Here is a 14917-nt window from a genome sequence, read left to right on the forward strand (position 1 = left end):
AAAAACAAAACTAATTATTCGCAAGTTCATACAGGCAAAACCATTTTCCCCCAGGACTTGCATACCATACAATACATGATATTCTTAATTGACTATTTCTTGCATTAAAGGGATAGTTCACCCAAAAATCATTTACTCACGCTCCACGTGTTCCAAACCTGTATGAGTTTCTTTCATCTTCTGAACACAAAAGAAGATATTGGTTGGTAACCAAACAGTTGACAGTAGCCATTGACTTCCATAGTGATTTTACATACTGTAGAAGTCAATAGCTACCATCAACTGTTATAGAGACTCAATTATAAAGAGTCATATCCCTAATTCGTTTTAAATTTAAACAATTGTAAGCACTTTTTTACCAAAACAAGGTGATTTTCCAAATATTTCAGATCTTACATTTCTAAAAACTAAATTCAAGAATTTTAAGGACCTTGTGTGAACCCTGTATTTAGCACAAACTTTTATTATTATTTATTTTATTATTTTTAAATAATAAAATTATATTTAAACAAAATTACTTCACTTCTTACTAATATTTGAAAAACTTTTGTCTGCCAAATCATGTGGTGCAACCAACAATATGAAGTCATAGAATGGACCCTATGACTGTGTGTCAAGTTGATCAGTCTCTTCAAATATCAGATAATTTGACATTTTTATGACGAGGCAAGATTAGTTCAGGTTCTAAAATGTCATGTGGTGCGACTCCCCAAAATTATTCATAATATTTGTAAAAAAAATACTTATTACCTTATTACATTTAAAAATACGGATATATTTTGGTATATTTTTTTATTTTAACGATTGAGATGTGTACACACATGTATTCAGGGTATAATGGAAAAACTGATGGTTACACCACATGACACGATGAGGAAGTGTTTCTTGAACTAAATTAAAAAAAAAGATCTTTCTTCACCTACAGCTTCATTTCCATCTTTCTGACTGGCCCAAAATAAACGAAAAAAAAAAAACTGAGAAGCGTAAACTGAAACTGAAAGTATGTCAGTCTTTTTAGGAGGTCTTTCAAGGACAGACGCCGTTGGACTGATTTTTGACCTGTCTGCATGAGGTGCGTACGTGTTACCCAGTTTAGCACGACTGATCTAGCTAATCATTAGCTCAGCTGACAGCAGCTAGCCGCTGGCTAATATGCTGTCTTGGTGATAAGGAGCTTCCTTTGGGGGTGTGAGCTAATGGACCACCGTGAACACGGCCTGTGAGGTCGCCGTGTGTTAAGTGTGCTCAACTGAGGCTGAGTTTAAGGTGCAGTTTCTCTACTGATTTCCCAACCCGCCCCAAGTGTGAGCGCGCACCGATAAGAGGATTAGCACACCTGGAAGATTATTGCTATCCTCACCTCTTTCCTCAGCACGGGCAAACAAGGAAAGCGAGAAGTTGTTCAGAGTTACAGTTGCCATCCCTGCCAAGCAGACAGCTATTGGCCAACTTTACTGAAAGCTGAACTGGCCAGAAGAAGACTTGTGGAGTGTCTTGCAAAATTAAATTTAGATTTAGGAAAATTTACAAAGATTTTAATGAGAGTAAAAGTTTCAATATTGTCAGTCGGCCCATTTAAAGCACAGTGGCAGATTCTGGCGTAGGTGATATAATGCTTGCTAGCGTGGCACAGTTGTCCCCAGATGCGCAGTCTACTACTCTATCAGCAGTTTCACAGGATTGCACCAGCTCTAAGCTCAGCTCGCCCCTCTCATCCGCTCTTCATCTAGTAGACAAATATAGTGGGGGATGAATGTTCAGTGCAGTACCATTCACTGTGTGTCAAATTAAACAAGTAAAAACACAAAATAAATGATGTCATAGGTGATTTCCAGAATACTGAAATGTGAGAATTTGTCTTCATCACATAACAATAAACATCAATTTATTATGACTCTTTAATCAATATAATTATATAATGGGTCAATGACATATTAGTGTCCATGATAGAATAAAAAAAATCGTAAGTCATTCATGTTGGTTTTAACATATGTCATTCATTCATGGTTTTGAAAAACTTTTATATCATTTTCAAGAAACGTTTAATCAATGGCTCATCATGTTAAATGACAGAACTGTCATGCAATGCAACAAGGGTTATTATAGTTAACTAAAACTGAAACTAAAATTAAAACTATTAACAAACATATTTGTTACTTATTTGCTACATTAACTGAAATAGTGTTAAAAAAAACTTTTTATTTCAAGGCAACATTTCTCATTTTAATTTAGTAATTTTGAAATAAAAATGAATAAAAACTATATAGACAGATAAAAAAAAAATGCATAAACAAAAACTACTAAAACTGACAAAAACACAAAAAATACTAAAACCTTAAATGAAAATGAAACAGGAAAAAAAAACTGATTCAAAACATCAATAAACACTATAATAGGATGTCAATTATACTAAAATAACACTGGGTCCAACCACCAAAATTATGGAAATAATAACTTACTTTGCTTACATCTTGATTACATGTGAATGCACACATCTTAGTAACTATTTTTTTTTATATATATTTTTTTTCAAGCTAAAAAGTATTGCTTACAGATAGCATTATATTCATTCATAAATATAATTACGCTTTTTTTTTTGGTTGGGGGGTTACTTAACCTCACCTTGTCATAAAAAGGCAAAATTATTTGACTTATTGATACTGACAAATAGTCACAAGGGTCTGCAAGGTCACAAGGGTCTCTCTAATGTACCATTTCTGCTTATTGGTTGAACCATGTTACCATTTTTTCATTATTACTGCAATATGAATAAGCAGTTGTTGCAGTTTTATTAAAATAGTTTATGTTTTATTATAAGACACAACAAATGACTGTCAAAATACTTCAAGATGTTTTCTTTTCAATCATTTTTGAATGAGGCTTGTTTCATTATGGCATCAGTTGCGTCACTGCATTTCTGACAAAAAAAATCATAAAAAAAGAGTGCCATGTCATTGACCCTTTTTTGTCCCAGTCCACCTCTGACTTACCTCAAGTGTGGCCTGTAACCAATAACCATTTAAAGAATAAATCTGAAGCAAAAATTATTTGAAGGAGTGTCGTATAAAATATGTATAAAATCTTCTGCCTTATAGAATATGTAGGAACTCTGTTTAAAAGCCTGCTGAACAGGAGATTGGTCACCAGCCCTTCATATCTGTATCCTGCATGGTGACCAGAGCTAATGATAGAGATCTCGATTACACACAAACACATGTGACCGGCCCAGAGAGGACCCTGAAGGGTAACAGTGTACAGGCCTGTCCAAAGCATGGATGAAATGTCAAGCATGCGCTACGGTGAGACCGAGCGAAAGCGGGATCAGGGTCAGATCAGGGTGTGCTGACGTGTAACTCAGTGCTATCTCGTCAACAGCATGTCTTCTTCACCTCTACATATTCAGCAGTGCAGGATGTTGCGTCTCACCTTATCTTTGTTTGACCTCCACTTATTCTGAGAAAAGCAGCAGTCAGCGATGTACACAGTACAAATTTAGTGTTAAATTCTGATTATACTTATCAGTGTTTTCAGGGGGAATGTTCATAAGCATTCATCTCGATATGCAGGTCTGTATGTGTGCTTGTTAGGGCTCTTATGGGGCGTTTGAGCGATAAGAATGTAAAACGAGATGCTGGAAATCAAGTGGGAATACAGCGAATTGGATTTATGAGCAACTAGATCAGCCTGTCTGAAATTCTCAGTGGTCAACAGCAAAATTACTCCATTTTTGGTCACATGACGGTGCATCCCTTTTGCAAACCCTTGCATTTCTTGCTCCTACGTGTTAGTGACACATCATCTTTGTTGAAATCAATAGATTTGGTAGATGCAGCAAAAACTGAAGTGTGTGGGAGACCTTAGTTAACACAGTGGGTCTCATTCACTAAGTGTGTATGTGTACATTTGTGTGTGAAATCTGAGTATGAACGCTTTCACGAACCAACCATGATTCACCAGCTTCTTTTGTACTAAAATTCAACTGAAACCACACATACGTAAAACCCAATACTTTGGGTGGCCTTATAATCATGTTAAGATAAACTGATTTATTGCTTATGCTTTGAGTTTTTTTTTTCTGTATGAGAACGCAGATATGCTGTGTACAACTGGCTAATATAAACTGACTGCATAAAAGGTGTTTGTTGTGGTTTTGAGAATGGCATACTTGGCATTGCTTGAGGATCTAACGAAGTCGTTACTTTCATTACAGGAGTACCGAAAGGCTGCAAGGAAAGGTTGTGCGGAAAGCCCTTATATGGAGATGGGTGTGTTTATGCAAATTAGTAACATTGAGCAGTCACTCATTCTAGAAATCTCAGAATTCATTAACATTAGAATAAGGTGTATGCATGTGTTGCAAATTTTTGTAAGAATTTATCATGTGCGTACAAATACGAAATTATTAGTGAATGACACCCAATATTCTGGTTGAATGATCACGATTAGTCTACATGAACTTGCTGGTACATTTCAGTCAACTGTGACCTACTTTGCACTTTCTTTCCGTCTCTGGATCTGTTTCTGTCCCCCCGCAGCGTGCAAGCATGTGCTTGTGCCCTGGAAAAAGAGCGGTCACGTACACTGAGAGATTCCCTGGCAGAGGCTGTGTTTGTGGCTGGGGTCGTTCCCGCTGGGGCACCTACTTTGCACTTTCTTTCCGTCTCTGGATCTGTTTCTGTCCCCCTGCAGCGTGCAAGCATGTGCTTGTGCCCTGGAAAAAGAGCGGTCACGTACACTGAGAGATTCCCTGGCAGAGGCTGTGTTTGTGGCTGAGTTCGTTCCAGCTGGGGCAGAGAGTGGAGGGTTAATGATTAGTCTCATGCTCTGTGTGGATCAAGGGCATGGGACCGTACGGGCCCCGGGCCTGGGGGAAACAAGAGAGAGAGAGAGAGGGAACAAAAACCAAGAACTCAACAGCTGAATCACTCATCACTTCTATATTCATACTCAACTCCCGGTACAGATCTATATTTACACATCAGTACTGTGTACTCCACATTTATATCCAGTAATGATTCTATAATGAATAATTAGCCACTACTTCTCTATCCATTAAAGGTGTTGTAAGTGATTGCTTGACACATGAAATGTTCCTACTTCCTGACAGATATCACTGAAAAGAGGTCCTGAGAAATGGCACCTGCCTGAGTGAGAACACTAGATTCTGTAAACAGCAAAAAGCCCATGCTTTTTTTAGCATCAGAAAACTAGTCAATCAAAAACACTCTCTGAATGGGAATCATTTGGGGTTTGAAGAGATGGTTAAATTAGCAAATTAGTGGAAGTTATTAAAATAGCATTAATATCTTTCTTTACAACTGCTAATAATTCATAAGTGATTTTTAATTTTACATGCTAATGTCCAGTTTTTTTTTTCATTTAGACCTTTGCTGTCCTTGAACGCTATGGTTAAACTTTAAAAATGCTAATTCATGTGTCAAATGCAATCTTTAACAAATCGTATGCTAAAATGTACATTATAATATAATGATGCCTAAACTCACTTTTAGTACTTAAAATGAATTATTTGTTGAGGGTGTTTTCACACCTGGCATGTTTGGAGCAGAAACTGGTGCATTTTCTCCCTTAGTTTGGTTCGTTTAGGCATATTTAAATATGGCAGTCATACTTAGATCAACACCAGTCTGAGATCACCTGAATGAGGAGGTCTTGGCCAAACTGAAATCATCTCACTTGCAGTGAGAAAGCAATCCGACCCAATGGACTAAAGAGTCAGTCTGTATCATAATTCATAATAGGTAATGCATTATGTGATTTTGTGTGTAAGAACCTTACTTATCAGTTGAAAATAAAAGAGCACCTCTTTATTTTAAAATGTCATTGCTCTTCTACAAAACAGGTGCATTGCAAGAATGCTGTCCCGATGAAGTCTTGATTGAATCAAGGCTTATATGCATTCGTATATATGTGTATGTGTGTAAAAAGGAGCTAGATTGCAGAGCTAACTTGTCAACCCATCTTGATGGATAACCATAATGAGTGGAATCCCAGAACGTAAACGGGAGAACTCTGACCAATGAGAGGACAGTTTACTTACATGTGACTTGCACATGTTGGTACCAAGGAGAAAATGCAACAAAGAAATAAAAAAATAATAATCTAGTTGTCTGTAAGAAAAAAATTGATGTCTATAACTCATCGACCATAACATGAAACTAATTATCAGAAAAATTTAATATTAATGTTAAACTACGCAATGTGTTGGAGCACATGCACTTACTGCTAAGCCACAACTGATTTCTATTTGCAAATTACCTATTTGCTTACTGATTTATACCTTGAGAGTTCACCCATCCATATGGAACAACATCCTGGTTTACTTATCTGGAAATTGTCTGTGACCTACTGCCACAATGTTTAATTTTTAAATTAATAATTGTTTAACAAGGGGATAGAAAAGTCCCACACACTGCCATAAATACCATAAGGAATTCTGCAAGCTACAGTAGTGTTCAGGACTTAATTTCTACACTTTAGTCTAGCCCGTGTCCAGCACACCTGCCTGCAACCATCCAGGTGTGTAATACAGATGCATCTCAATAAATTAGAATGTCGAGGAAAAGTTCATTTATTTCAGTAATTCAACTCAAATTGTGAAACTCGTGTATTAAATAAATTCAATGCACACAGTCAGTCTGTGCGCATTTAATTTATTTAATACACGAGTTTCACAATTTGAGTTGAATTACTGAAATAAATGAACTTTTCCACGACATTCTAATTTATTGAGATGCACCTGTATATTTGTTTGCGTTTTCCTGAAAGAGAAGATCCCCTACGCACTCCAAGTGAACCATTTTACCGCATTCCCAGCACAACTCGCAAGAAACTTTCCATCTTCCTCCTCATAGTCTCTGACCTCAATCCTGTATTCTTTAGGGTCTTTTCTTCTCCACATGCCTCATCTAGCTGTGCTGTCATTCTCTTTCAACCCCCACCCCCTCCTTCACTCTTTCTGCCAGAGATATGCATGGAATGTCAGCTCCTTAGGCTGGATCTTAATTCTCATCAGGAAGACATACTAATTGCACATAATAGAGCATTAAAGATGTATCTGTGTCTGATCTTGTGGTGCCAGAGAAACACTGAAATGCACAGAAGAACATTCCTCCAGGTAGTTTCGACAGAAACATTAACCCGTCTGTCTCTCTCCTGACAGCCTCCATTCCATTCTTCGCCTGTGAGCTCAAAGCGGTGACTCCGTACATGAGGGGCTTCTTCTGCGGGGACACCAGCATCACATACCCTTACATAGAAAGTGAGGCCATTCCTGACAGCATGCTTATAGCCGGGGGCATCATAATCACAGGACTTACGGTGAGAACACACACATAAACTGAAATATCACTTGTTGAAAGACCACAAAGAGATAGCTCACCCAAGAGTGTAAACTCTGTCTTCATTTACTCAACCTCATGTCAGACTTATTTTCTTCTCAAAAGTACAAAAGATTTTCAAGAATTGTTCTTTTCCGTTGAATTGCAAAGTCTTTTAAGTATCAAAATGGGTGCAAAATCAACATTAAAGTATGATAAAAGTGGTCAATATAACTCAATCTTTCAGAAGCCTAAAGAATATAGCATATAAGAAAACTTTGTGCAAAAAATAAACCAAAATTTAAGTTATCACCAGTAAGCTATTAATTGCTGTTGGAACCAATAGCCTTCTTGGCAGCGCTTCGTCATGTAGGCATAATTGCACGTCAGGCGACCAAACATCGAATCCCAGTTCATGGTCCTTTACCAATCCTGGCTCCCTCTCTCTCCCACTTCGCTTCCTGACCTCTCTCCAACTGTACTTTGTGAATAAAGTAAAAAATGGCAAAACAAAAATTATTAAAGGCCCAGGCACACCAAACCAAATCAAAGAACTAGTGGTAATGAAAACCGTGTTGTTGCCTCGTGTTACCTAGGCGAACAATTTGCACTTGAACACAGTGCATAGACTACAGCCAGTAGCAAAACTGCATGTACGTTCTGCGCCGATGTGAGAAGAAACAACTCTCCATACCAGCAGGTGGCAGTAGTCTGTATTCATCATTCAAAAAGAGAAACGTCTCTAGGTTACGTATGTAACCATGGTTCCCCGAAGGGAACGAGACGCTGCGTCGAACGCTTTGGGAACGCCCTCGGCGAGACACCGTACTGAAGCCTGTGTGAAATCAGTCCAATAGCGAAGCAAGAGCTAGGACTGCGGATATCATTGCAAATGAGATAAAGATGAACAACTAGCCTTCTGTTTGTTCCCTCAACTTTGTCATTGCATGCCTTTGACACTTCTTCTCTTCCACTATTTCACCAAACTAAACAGCCAATCAGAGTGATTTTTCTCACTAACTGCCCAAAGCCGATTCAACATGCTTAAGAATCTACAGATCCACCAATGGGGGTCCAACTAGTGCCAGCAGTACAGAACACACCACAAAAACCAGTCCAACATATAATAATAATAATAATAATAATAATAAAGATTTATTTGTATAGCACTGTTCATCAGGCAACATAGGCTCAATGATGGACGAACTGGTGCATCGTGGCTGATTTGTGAACCAGTCATTTACACTGGTTTTGTGAACTTGATCAACTAATGAATTTATAACAGGGATGTTCAATCCTGCTCCTGGAGGTCCAACGACCTATAGAGTTTAGCTCCAACACACTTGCCTGGAAATTTCTAGTGAGACTGAAGACAGTGAATAGCTGGTTCAGATGGCTTAATTTAGGGTTGAAGTTAAACTCTGCAGGACAGTGACCCTCTAGCAACAGGTCTGGACACCCCTGATTTAATAGAATGATTCATACTTTCTACTTCTCTCATGAACTCTCGTGACCAGTACATTTAAATTGACCTTTGATGTTCCCTGAAAGAATGAACACTGTATGGATTTAAAACAACACGAGGGTAACTGATGACAGAATTTTCATTTTCGTATTTTACGAGACGTCCTGTCCATAGTAGTATTAGCCCACGGTTCTCCTGTTACTGAAGGCTATTGATTTACTCTTTTCATCTACTTTGCTATTGAACAAGAGTTTTTCTTTGTGTAAGAGAGCATGTGTATGAGATGCTGTGAATTATTTAAGGCGTCATGAGACTTGTAGTATTTAACTCAGTGTTGCATGGCTGTAACCTTAGCGGTGTCCCCTGTCTGTCTCAGATTGCTGTTGGAGAGTGTTACCGGGTACGATTCAGAGGTGTGCACTCAAGGGCGTTTGTGCGCAACCTTTACGTGTCCTGTCTGTATAAGGAGCTGGGCAGCTTCCTGTTTGGCTGCTGCGTGGGGCAATCCTTGACCAACATGGCGAAGCTGAGTGTGGGCCGACTCCGTCCCCACTTCCTGTCGGCGTGCAATGTGACCTATGAATCACTCAACTGCATACCCGGAACCTACATCTCAGATGTCACCTGCAGGAACAAATCCAAGATAGTGGAGGAGGCCAGGTAAGTGAAGTCCAAGGAGTTTAATGGGAGGCACAGAAGCTCTGTTCCAAAACCTAGGCCCTGTACAAAATTTGCATTGTTACTTCTTTTGAAAGAGTACTTATTGATTTATACCAAGGGTCTCCAACCCTGCTCCTGGAGACTAGCAGTTCCTGCAGACTTCAGTTCCTACCCTGCTCCAACACACCTGCCTGTAATTATCAATTTAGGGTTGGAACTGAACTTTCCAGGAGCAGAATTGGAGACCCCATATACTGTAGCAGGGGTGGCCAATGTCTGTCCTGGAGGGCCACAGTCCACCAGAGTTCAGCTCCAACCCTAATCAAATACACCTAAACAAGCTAATCAAGGTCTAAGTGTTACCAGAAAGCTACCGGCAGGTGTGTATCAAGGTTGGAGCAAAACTCTGCAGGACTTGGCTCCAACCTTGGATCGATGTTGGCCACCCCTACCATGTAGTATGAATGTGTGTAGTATGAAGGTAATCCGGACGTACTATATCCATCAGGTTGTCATTATCATGTAACCTACCAGTGTCCGTTGTGAAGCTTCACTGCCATTCACAACTCCGCTCACAAGGCCTCATAGGATAAAGTGTCCATCAGACGAGCACATCAGAATCGCGTCGGAAGTGGTTGGTCACCCGGGTACTATTTGTCTACTATAAATACTCTGAATTCGAACATACTATCTTTTTATGCAATATTTTTCACCTACTATATGTAGGGAAGTATGCATATTCGGATGGAGCCTAAGTGAGTTGTCTTGCTGTATACTACCTACATAGGCAGCATCCTAACCAAAACGGATCTTCACAACTGAATATTTGTAACATTTTACTTGCATGACACAAACAGTACTCCACATGGAAGACTCGACTTGCAACTGATTCTGATGGAGTTCGATGTTGCTAAGCTAACAGCACAATAAATATATACTTTAAAAGATTTGAAGTATGATAAAACTGCACATTCAGTACAACAAAGCACATTTTGCCACAAGGGTCAGCTTGTCGCAATGCATTCTAGGATTGTCTACTCTATGAAGGATAAATGCTATAGTTCTTTAATATTTGGCCAAAAGAAGGTACCTTGCGCTATGTTCCAAACAGGATAAATCCACCTCCAAAGGGCATATCAGAGTGAGAACAATCATTGCCATCATATTGAAGGGTCATTCTAAACTGAATTACTCAAAACTGGCCACTTCGAAGGGTGCAACTGATGGTGTGACGATGGCGCCTCCTTAACTGTCTCAGCAAGATGACACAAAAGTGCCTTCCAAGGCACAGTTTTTTGGTTCCCTACACCCTTAATCCCTTTGAAGCTCTCACTCTGGAGGGTAAACCCTTCGAAAGGATTAGGGCACTTCAGAATGGAACGTAGCAATGGGTGTTTAAAACAGTGTAGTAAAACAGCGTAGTAAAACAGTGTAGTAAAACAGTGTAGTAAAACAGCGCAAAACATCTAGTGATGCTTCCTAGGTAGGAGGCTCACTAGATTTTGGAACAGAGCTACAGTGTATGATTAATTAAAGGTACAGTTTTTCAAGTGCAAATGCTGGATGTTTTTTGACTGATCACATTGTATGTTTTATGGAAATATAAAGGAATTTACTTAAAATAACACGTATGCTTGTGATTGCTTAATATAACATCATGCAGACAATGTTATGGCCCATAAAGCAGTGCAGCGGTTTAATGATTTGCGAGATTATGACATTTAGTTGGTAATATTTCCCTTCTGCTCTTTTCAAACAGAAAGTCCTTCTTCTCGGGCCATGCATCTTTTGCCATGTACACCATGCTTTACCTGGCAGTGAGTATCGCCGTGTGTGGCCATATTTACCACATGCACACTCAAACACGCAAACTCAAACACATGTCAGGGTAGCGCCGAATGACTGTGCTTGCTGTCGGATGCCGGTGAGGAGCTTTTTATGTTGTCAGCTTTCACTTCCCATCCCTGCCATGTGGGAAAAATGCCAAAAAATTCCAACTGACAAGAAACTCTCTCAAACTTCAACTCACACAAATGCACACAAATAAACTCATACTGAAAGAAGAAGGCTCTGAGAATGCAAAAAAACTCCCAAAAGGCATCTTGCTTCAAGCGGAAAAGAAAGGCTTGAGTGAAAGAGGGAATGTTCTCCAGAGGCCTGATGAATAGATGAGCGGAGAGAGGGAGAGCGAGTGAAAGCTAGCTGAAGACAGAGGAGGCCTTGTTTAGTTGTGGGTTGGGTCTGGGAGGGGGGGGGAGTTTTGGCCTGCTGAGAGATAGACAGGCTTCTTTCAGTTAAACCCCTCTCTCTCACTCGCTGTTATGGCCTGGGGAAGAGGCACAATAAGGGGAAAAAATTACAAAACGCTCGCAAACGATCATAAAGCATGACATTCAATAGCATTCACATTTCTCTTTCACTCAACTGCCCCACAAACCTTATCAGAATTTACTATGCCTTGTGTGCCAATCACGTTTAGAACGGAGGGAAGAAAATTCGCCCGCTGTGTAAAAACAAGCTATTTTCTACCATTCTTCTAATTCAATTCACAGGCCTCTGGCTGCTCTAAAAGCGGGAGAGCTCTTGAACTCTCATTAGAGAGCGCGAGAGAGAGAACATGAACAGAGCGAGGGAAAAGCCTATAGAAAAGCCGTGCCAGGCTCTTTGTCCTCTCTGCCTGTTTTTTTTCTCTCCGTCCCGGCCAATGGCCGCACTGTACAGGCTCGGCTCTGCCTTGCATGCCTGACCTGCAGCCACATGCTTTGGCTCTGAGCGCCAGCTGTTCCAGGCTTTACTGCAGGAAGCCAAACACCTGTGACGGGGCTGATGGGAGGGGTACCAGGGCATTTAAATTCTGGAATGTTTCACGGTCCCTCGTGTGACATCAACTTCCATAAAGTTAATCTATAGCCAATACCCGCTGGCCCCAATACATCTTCCCTAATATTTGTCATGTAGCTAAGCTAGCTTGTCAGGGTGGTATCATTAACACGTGCTAACTATTTTTTTTCACCATATGGCTCTGTTCCACAAGCTAGTGTTTACTTCTAATGCAACATCCTAACTAAAATGTAGCCTCAAAATTGATGTTTTGGAACACTCTGTGTAATGCAACACAAGCATTGAAGTACCTTTCGAGGAAGGTTAGTTCACTTGGCGTCCATATTTTCAACGCCTCTAGGAAGCTATTTAACCAATTGCCGACTGCCTCTTTTATTTAGAAGGCTGGACTTATCCTAGTCATGGTAATTTGAGTGCACCATCATGGTATATCTTTGATGAAGAAAACTCGACTTCACAACTCATTTCAGTTTGGTGTTTGCAAGTTTTTAAGTCAACAACAGGATACTCTAATGCTGCCTTCACATGCTAGCTTCCTAATCGGAAATTGGACATGAATGACTTCTCAAGTCGTATTTACTACAGGGAAACTCTGAGATTATTTTGATACTCGAGTTTTCCAGTTGGGCAGGCCATAAACTTTTAACATGGTGGAGGGGACAACGAGTGCTATTCTTTATTAGTTTGATTTTCAACAACAACTACATCACCTTGTCGTTAAAGTAGTGCCTATTTATATATATATATATATGAACAATCATTTGAAGCATGTTGTATGTATTATAAACAGTCAACTAAGCATGTATTTGACCGAAATTTCAGAATCGTCAGCAAGCTGACTATCTAGCACGGTGAATGTTTATGGTTATCAACAAATGGAATATAACATTTTATTCTTTTGACAACAAAAGCACTTGAATGCGACAAGCTCGTAATCACAATTTCAAAAACGGGAAAGCACGTGAAAGCAGCATAAAAAACAAAGCATACAGAAATGTTGATATTCGATTTTTAATTACATAGAACATTTTTCCAACAATTCTGGCATCTTGGATGAAGCTTATCACAGTATATTCTGGCATTGTCCATTCTATTGCCTTGGAATTTTACAGAGACAAGATAACATTTGGAACAGACTTAATGTGAAGACGGTGTTTGTGATGCTCACTATATTTGGGAACAGAACCTTTTTAATACCATCTTCCACTGATAGGGTGGAGATACAGAAAATAGATAACTGTAGAAGGCCTAAATAATATTGTCTGTCAAGTATTGTAAGCTAATTTAAAGATGATTAAAGATCAATAACATGCATTTAGATAATATATACATGTAGGGTGGATTTTTATTTGATGCAGACTTTGTTCTTAGGCTATTTATAATAACAGGCTTACACTATTGGCATCTTTGAACTAAAATAAGCACATTATTTAGTCTTTTGAGGATGGTTTATCAGGTTTATCAGATTTAGCTAACTTCCGAGCGATTTTTGAGGAAATGTGTCATCAGAAGTTTAGCTAGGTCAGACACACACACTCTGTAAGCTTTATTTATCAGTCTGTACACTCTTTTATCAGCTCATATGTTAATCATTCTTGAAACTTCCTATCTTTGCGCAGTTTTACCTGCAGGCGCGTTTGTCATGGCGAGGGGCGCGGCTCCTGCGACCGTTGCTGCAGTTCATGTTGTTGATGTTAGCGGTGTACACAGGACTCACTCGCATTTCTGACTACCGCCATCACCCCACTGACGTCCTGACCGGTTTCCTGCAGGGAGGACTGACCGCGTACTGGGTGGTAAGAATCACGTCGCCACATGCTCTAGATTACCGTTATTATGAAGCTGGGAGTGTAAGGTACTTTTTGTGTGCTCACTTTAACATTTCCTTACAGGCCTTTTATATTTCGTCCATGTTTAAGACGTCTCGTCCAGACATGTCTCCAACAAGCTTGTCTCTGGAGAGTCCCCTGTCCAGCCAGCAGACCGTCTGCTAACAGAGACACCTGAGAGACACGAGAAAGTGAAAATGGGAGTGATCGAGCAAAGAACGGGAATGGGACAAAGAACTTTGAAACATGCTCATGTCTTGACAAATCCTCACAGAGAACCATTTCCTGTGCACTCTGAGAGAAGAACAGTTATATAAATATATATATATATATATATATATATATACACGTCTAACCCTTCAACAAACCCGTCCGCAATGTATCAGCCCTCCATAGATAAATGATATTTTTATATAAAAAGTTTATCCTTTATATTTTTGAAATACGTTATAGTTGAAGCTGCTAATAATTGTTGTTTTATAATTTGTCACCGGTAGTCCAGGCTCAGAGGTTCACACGTCACAGTGATAAGTGATTTAACTTGTCAAGCTTTTTGGCTAATGTTGACTGTTGGAGGCCCAGTCTAATGAATTTCCATTGGATACAAATGGACCAATCACAACAACACTTTGGCCTCAGACCACACCCCCTTGTGTTTGCTATCGGACCTGGCTAGACCACTGTTCTGGTGCGCTGTTGCACAATCATAGCGGTGCTGATTATAGACACCCTCTGTTTATGAAAGCACAGATTTGATGCTAATGCTATTAAGCCTGTATTGTATT

The 14917-nt window shown here is 39.6% G+C and overlaps 1 protein-coding gene across 1 annotated transcript in view; it reads left to right on the forward strand.

The window, feature by feature from the left end:
* LOC107711217 (phospholipid phosphatase 3-like) overlaps positions 1-14710 on the forward strand; it is a 37160-nt gene extending 22450 nt beyond the window's left edge. The window contains exons 2-6 of the mRNA XM_016516156.1: positions 7181-7338; positions 9179-9462; positions 11222-11279; positions 13923-14099; positions 14196-14710. Of these exons, the coding sequence (XP_016371642.1) occupies positions 7181-7338; positions 9179-9462; positions 11222-11279; positions 13923-14099; positions 14196-14297 (779 nt within the window). The 3' untranslated portion in view covers positions 14298-14710. The remainder of the gene's footprint in view (positions 1-7180; positions 7339-9178; positions 9463-11221; positions 11280-13922; positions 14100-14195) is intronic.
* The last annotated feature ends 207 nt before the right edge of the window (positions 14711-14917 follow it).

Source organism: Sinocyclocheilus rhinocerous, unplaced genomic scaffold (assembly GCF_001515625.1).
Source record: "Sinocyclocheilus rhinocerous isolate Xijiao unplaced genomic scaffold, SAMN03320098_v1.1 scaffold115, whole genome shotgun sequence".
Lineage (NCBI taxonomy): Eukaryota > Metazoa > Chordata > Actinopteri > Cypriniformes > Cyprinidae > Sinocyclocheilus > Sinocyclocheilus rhinocerous.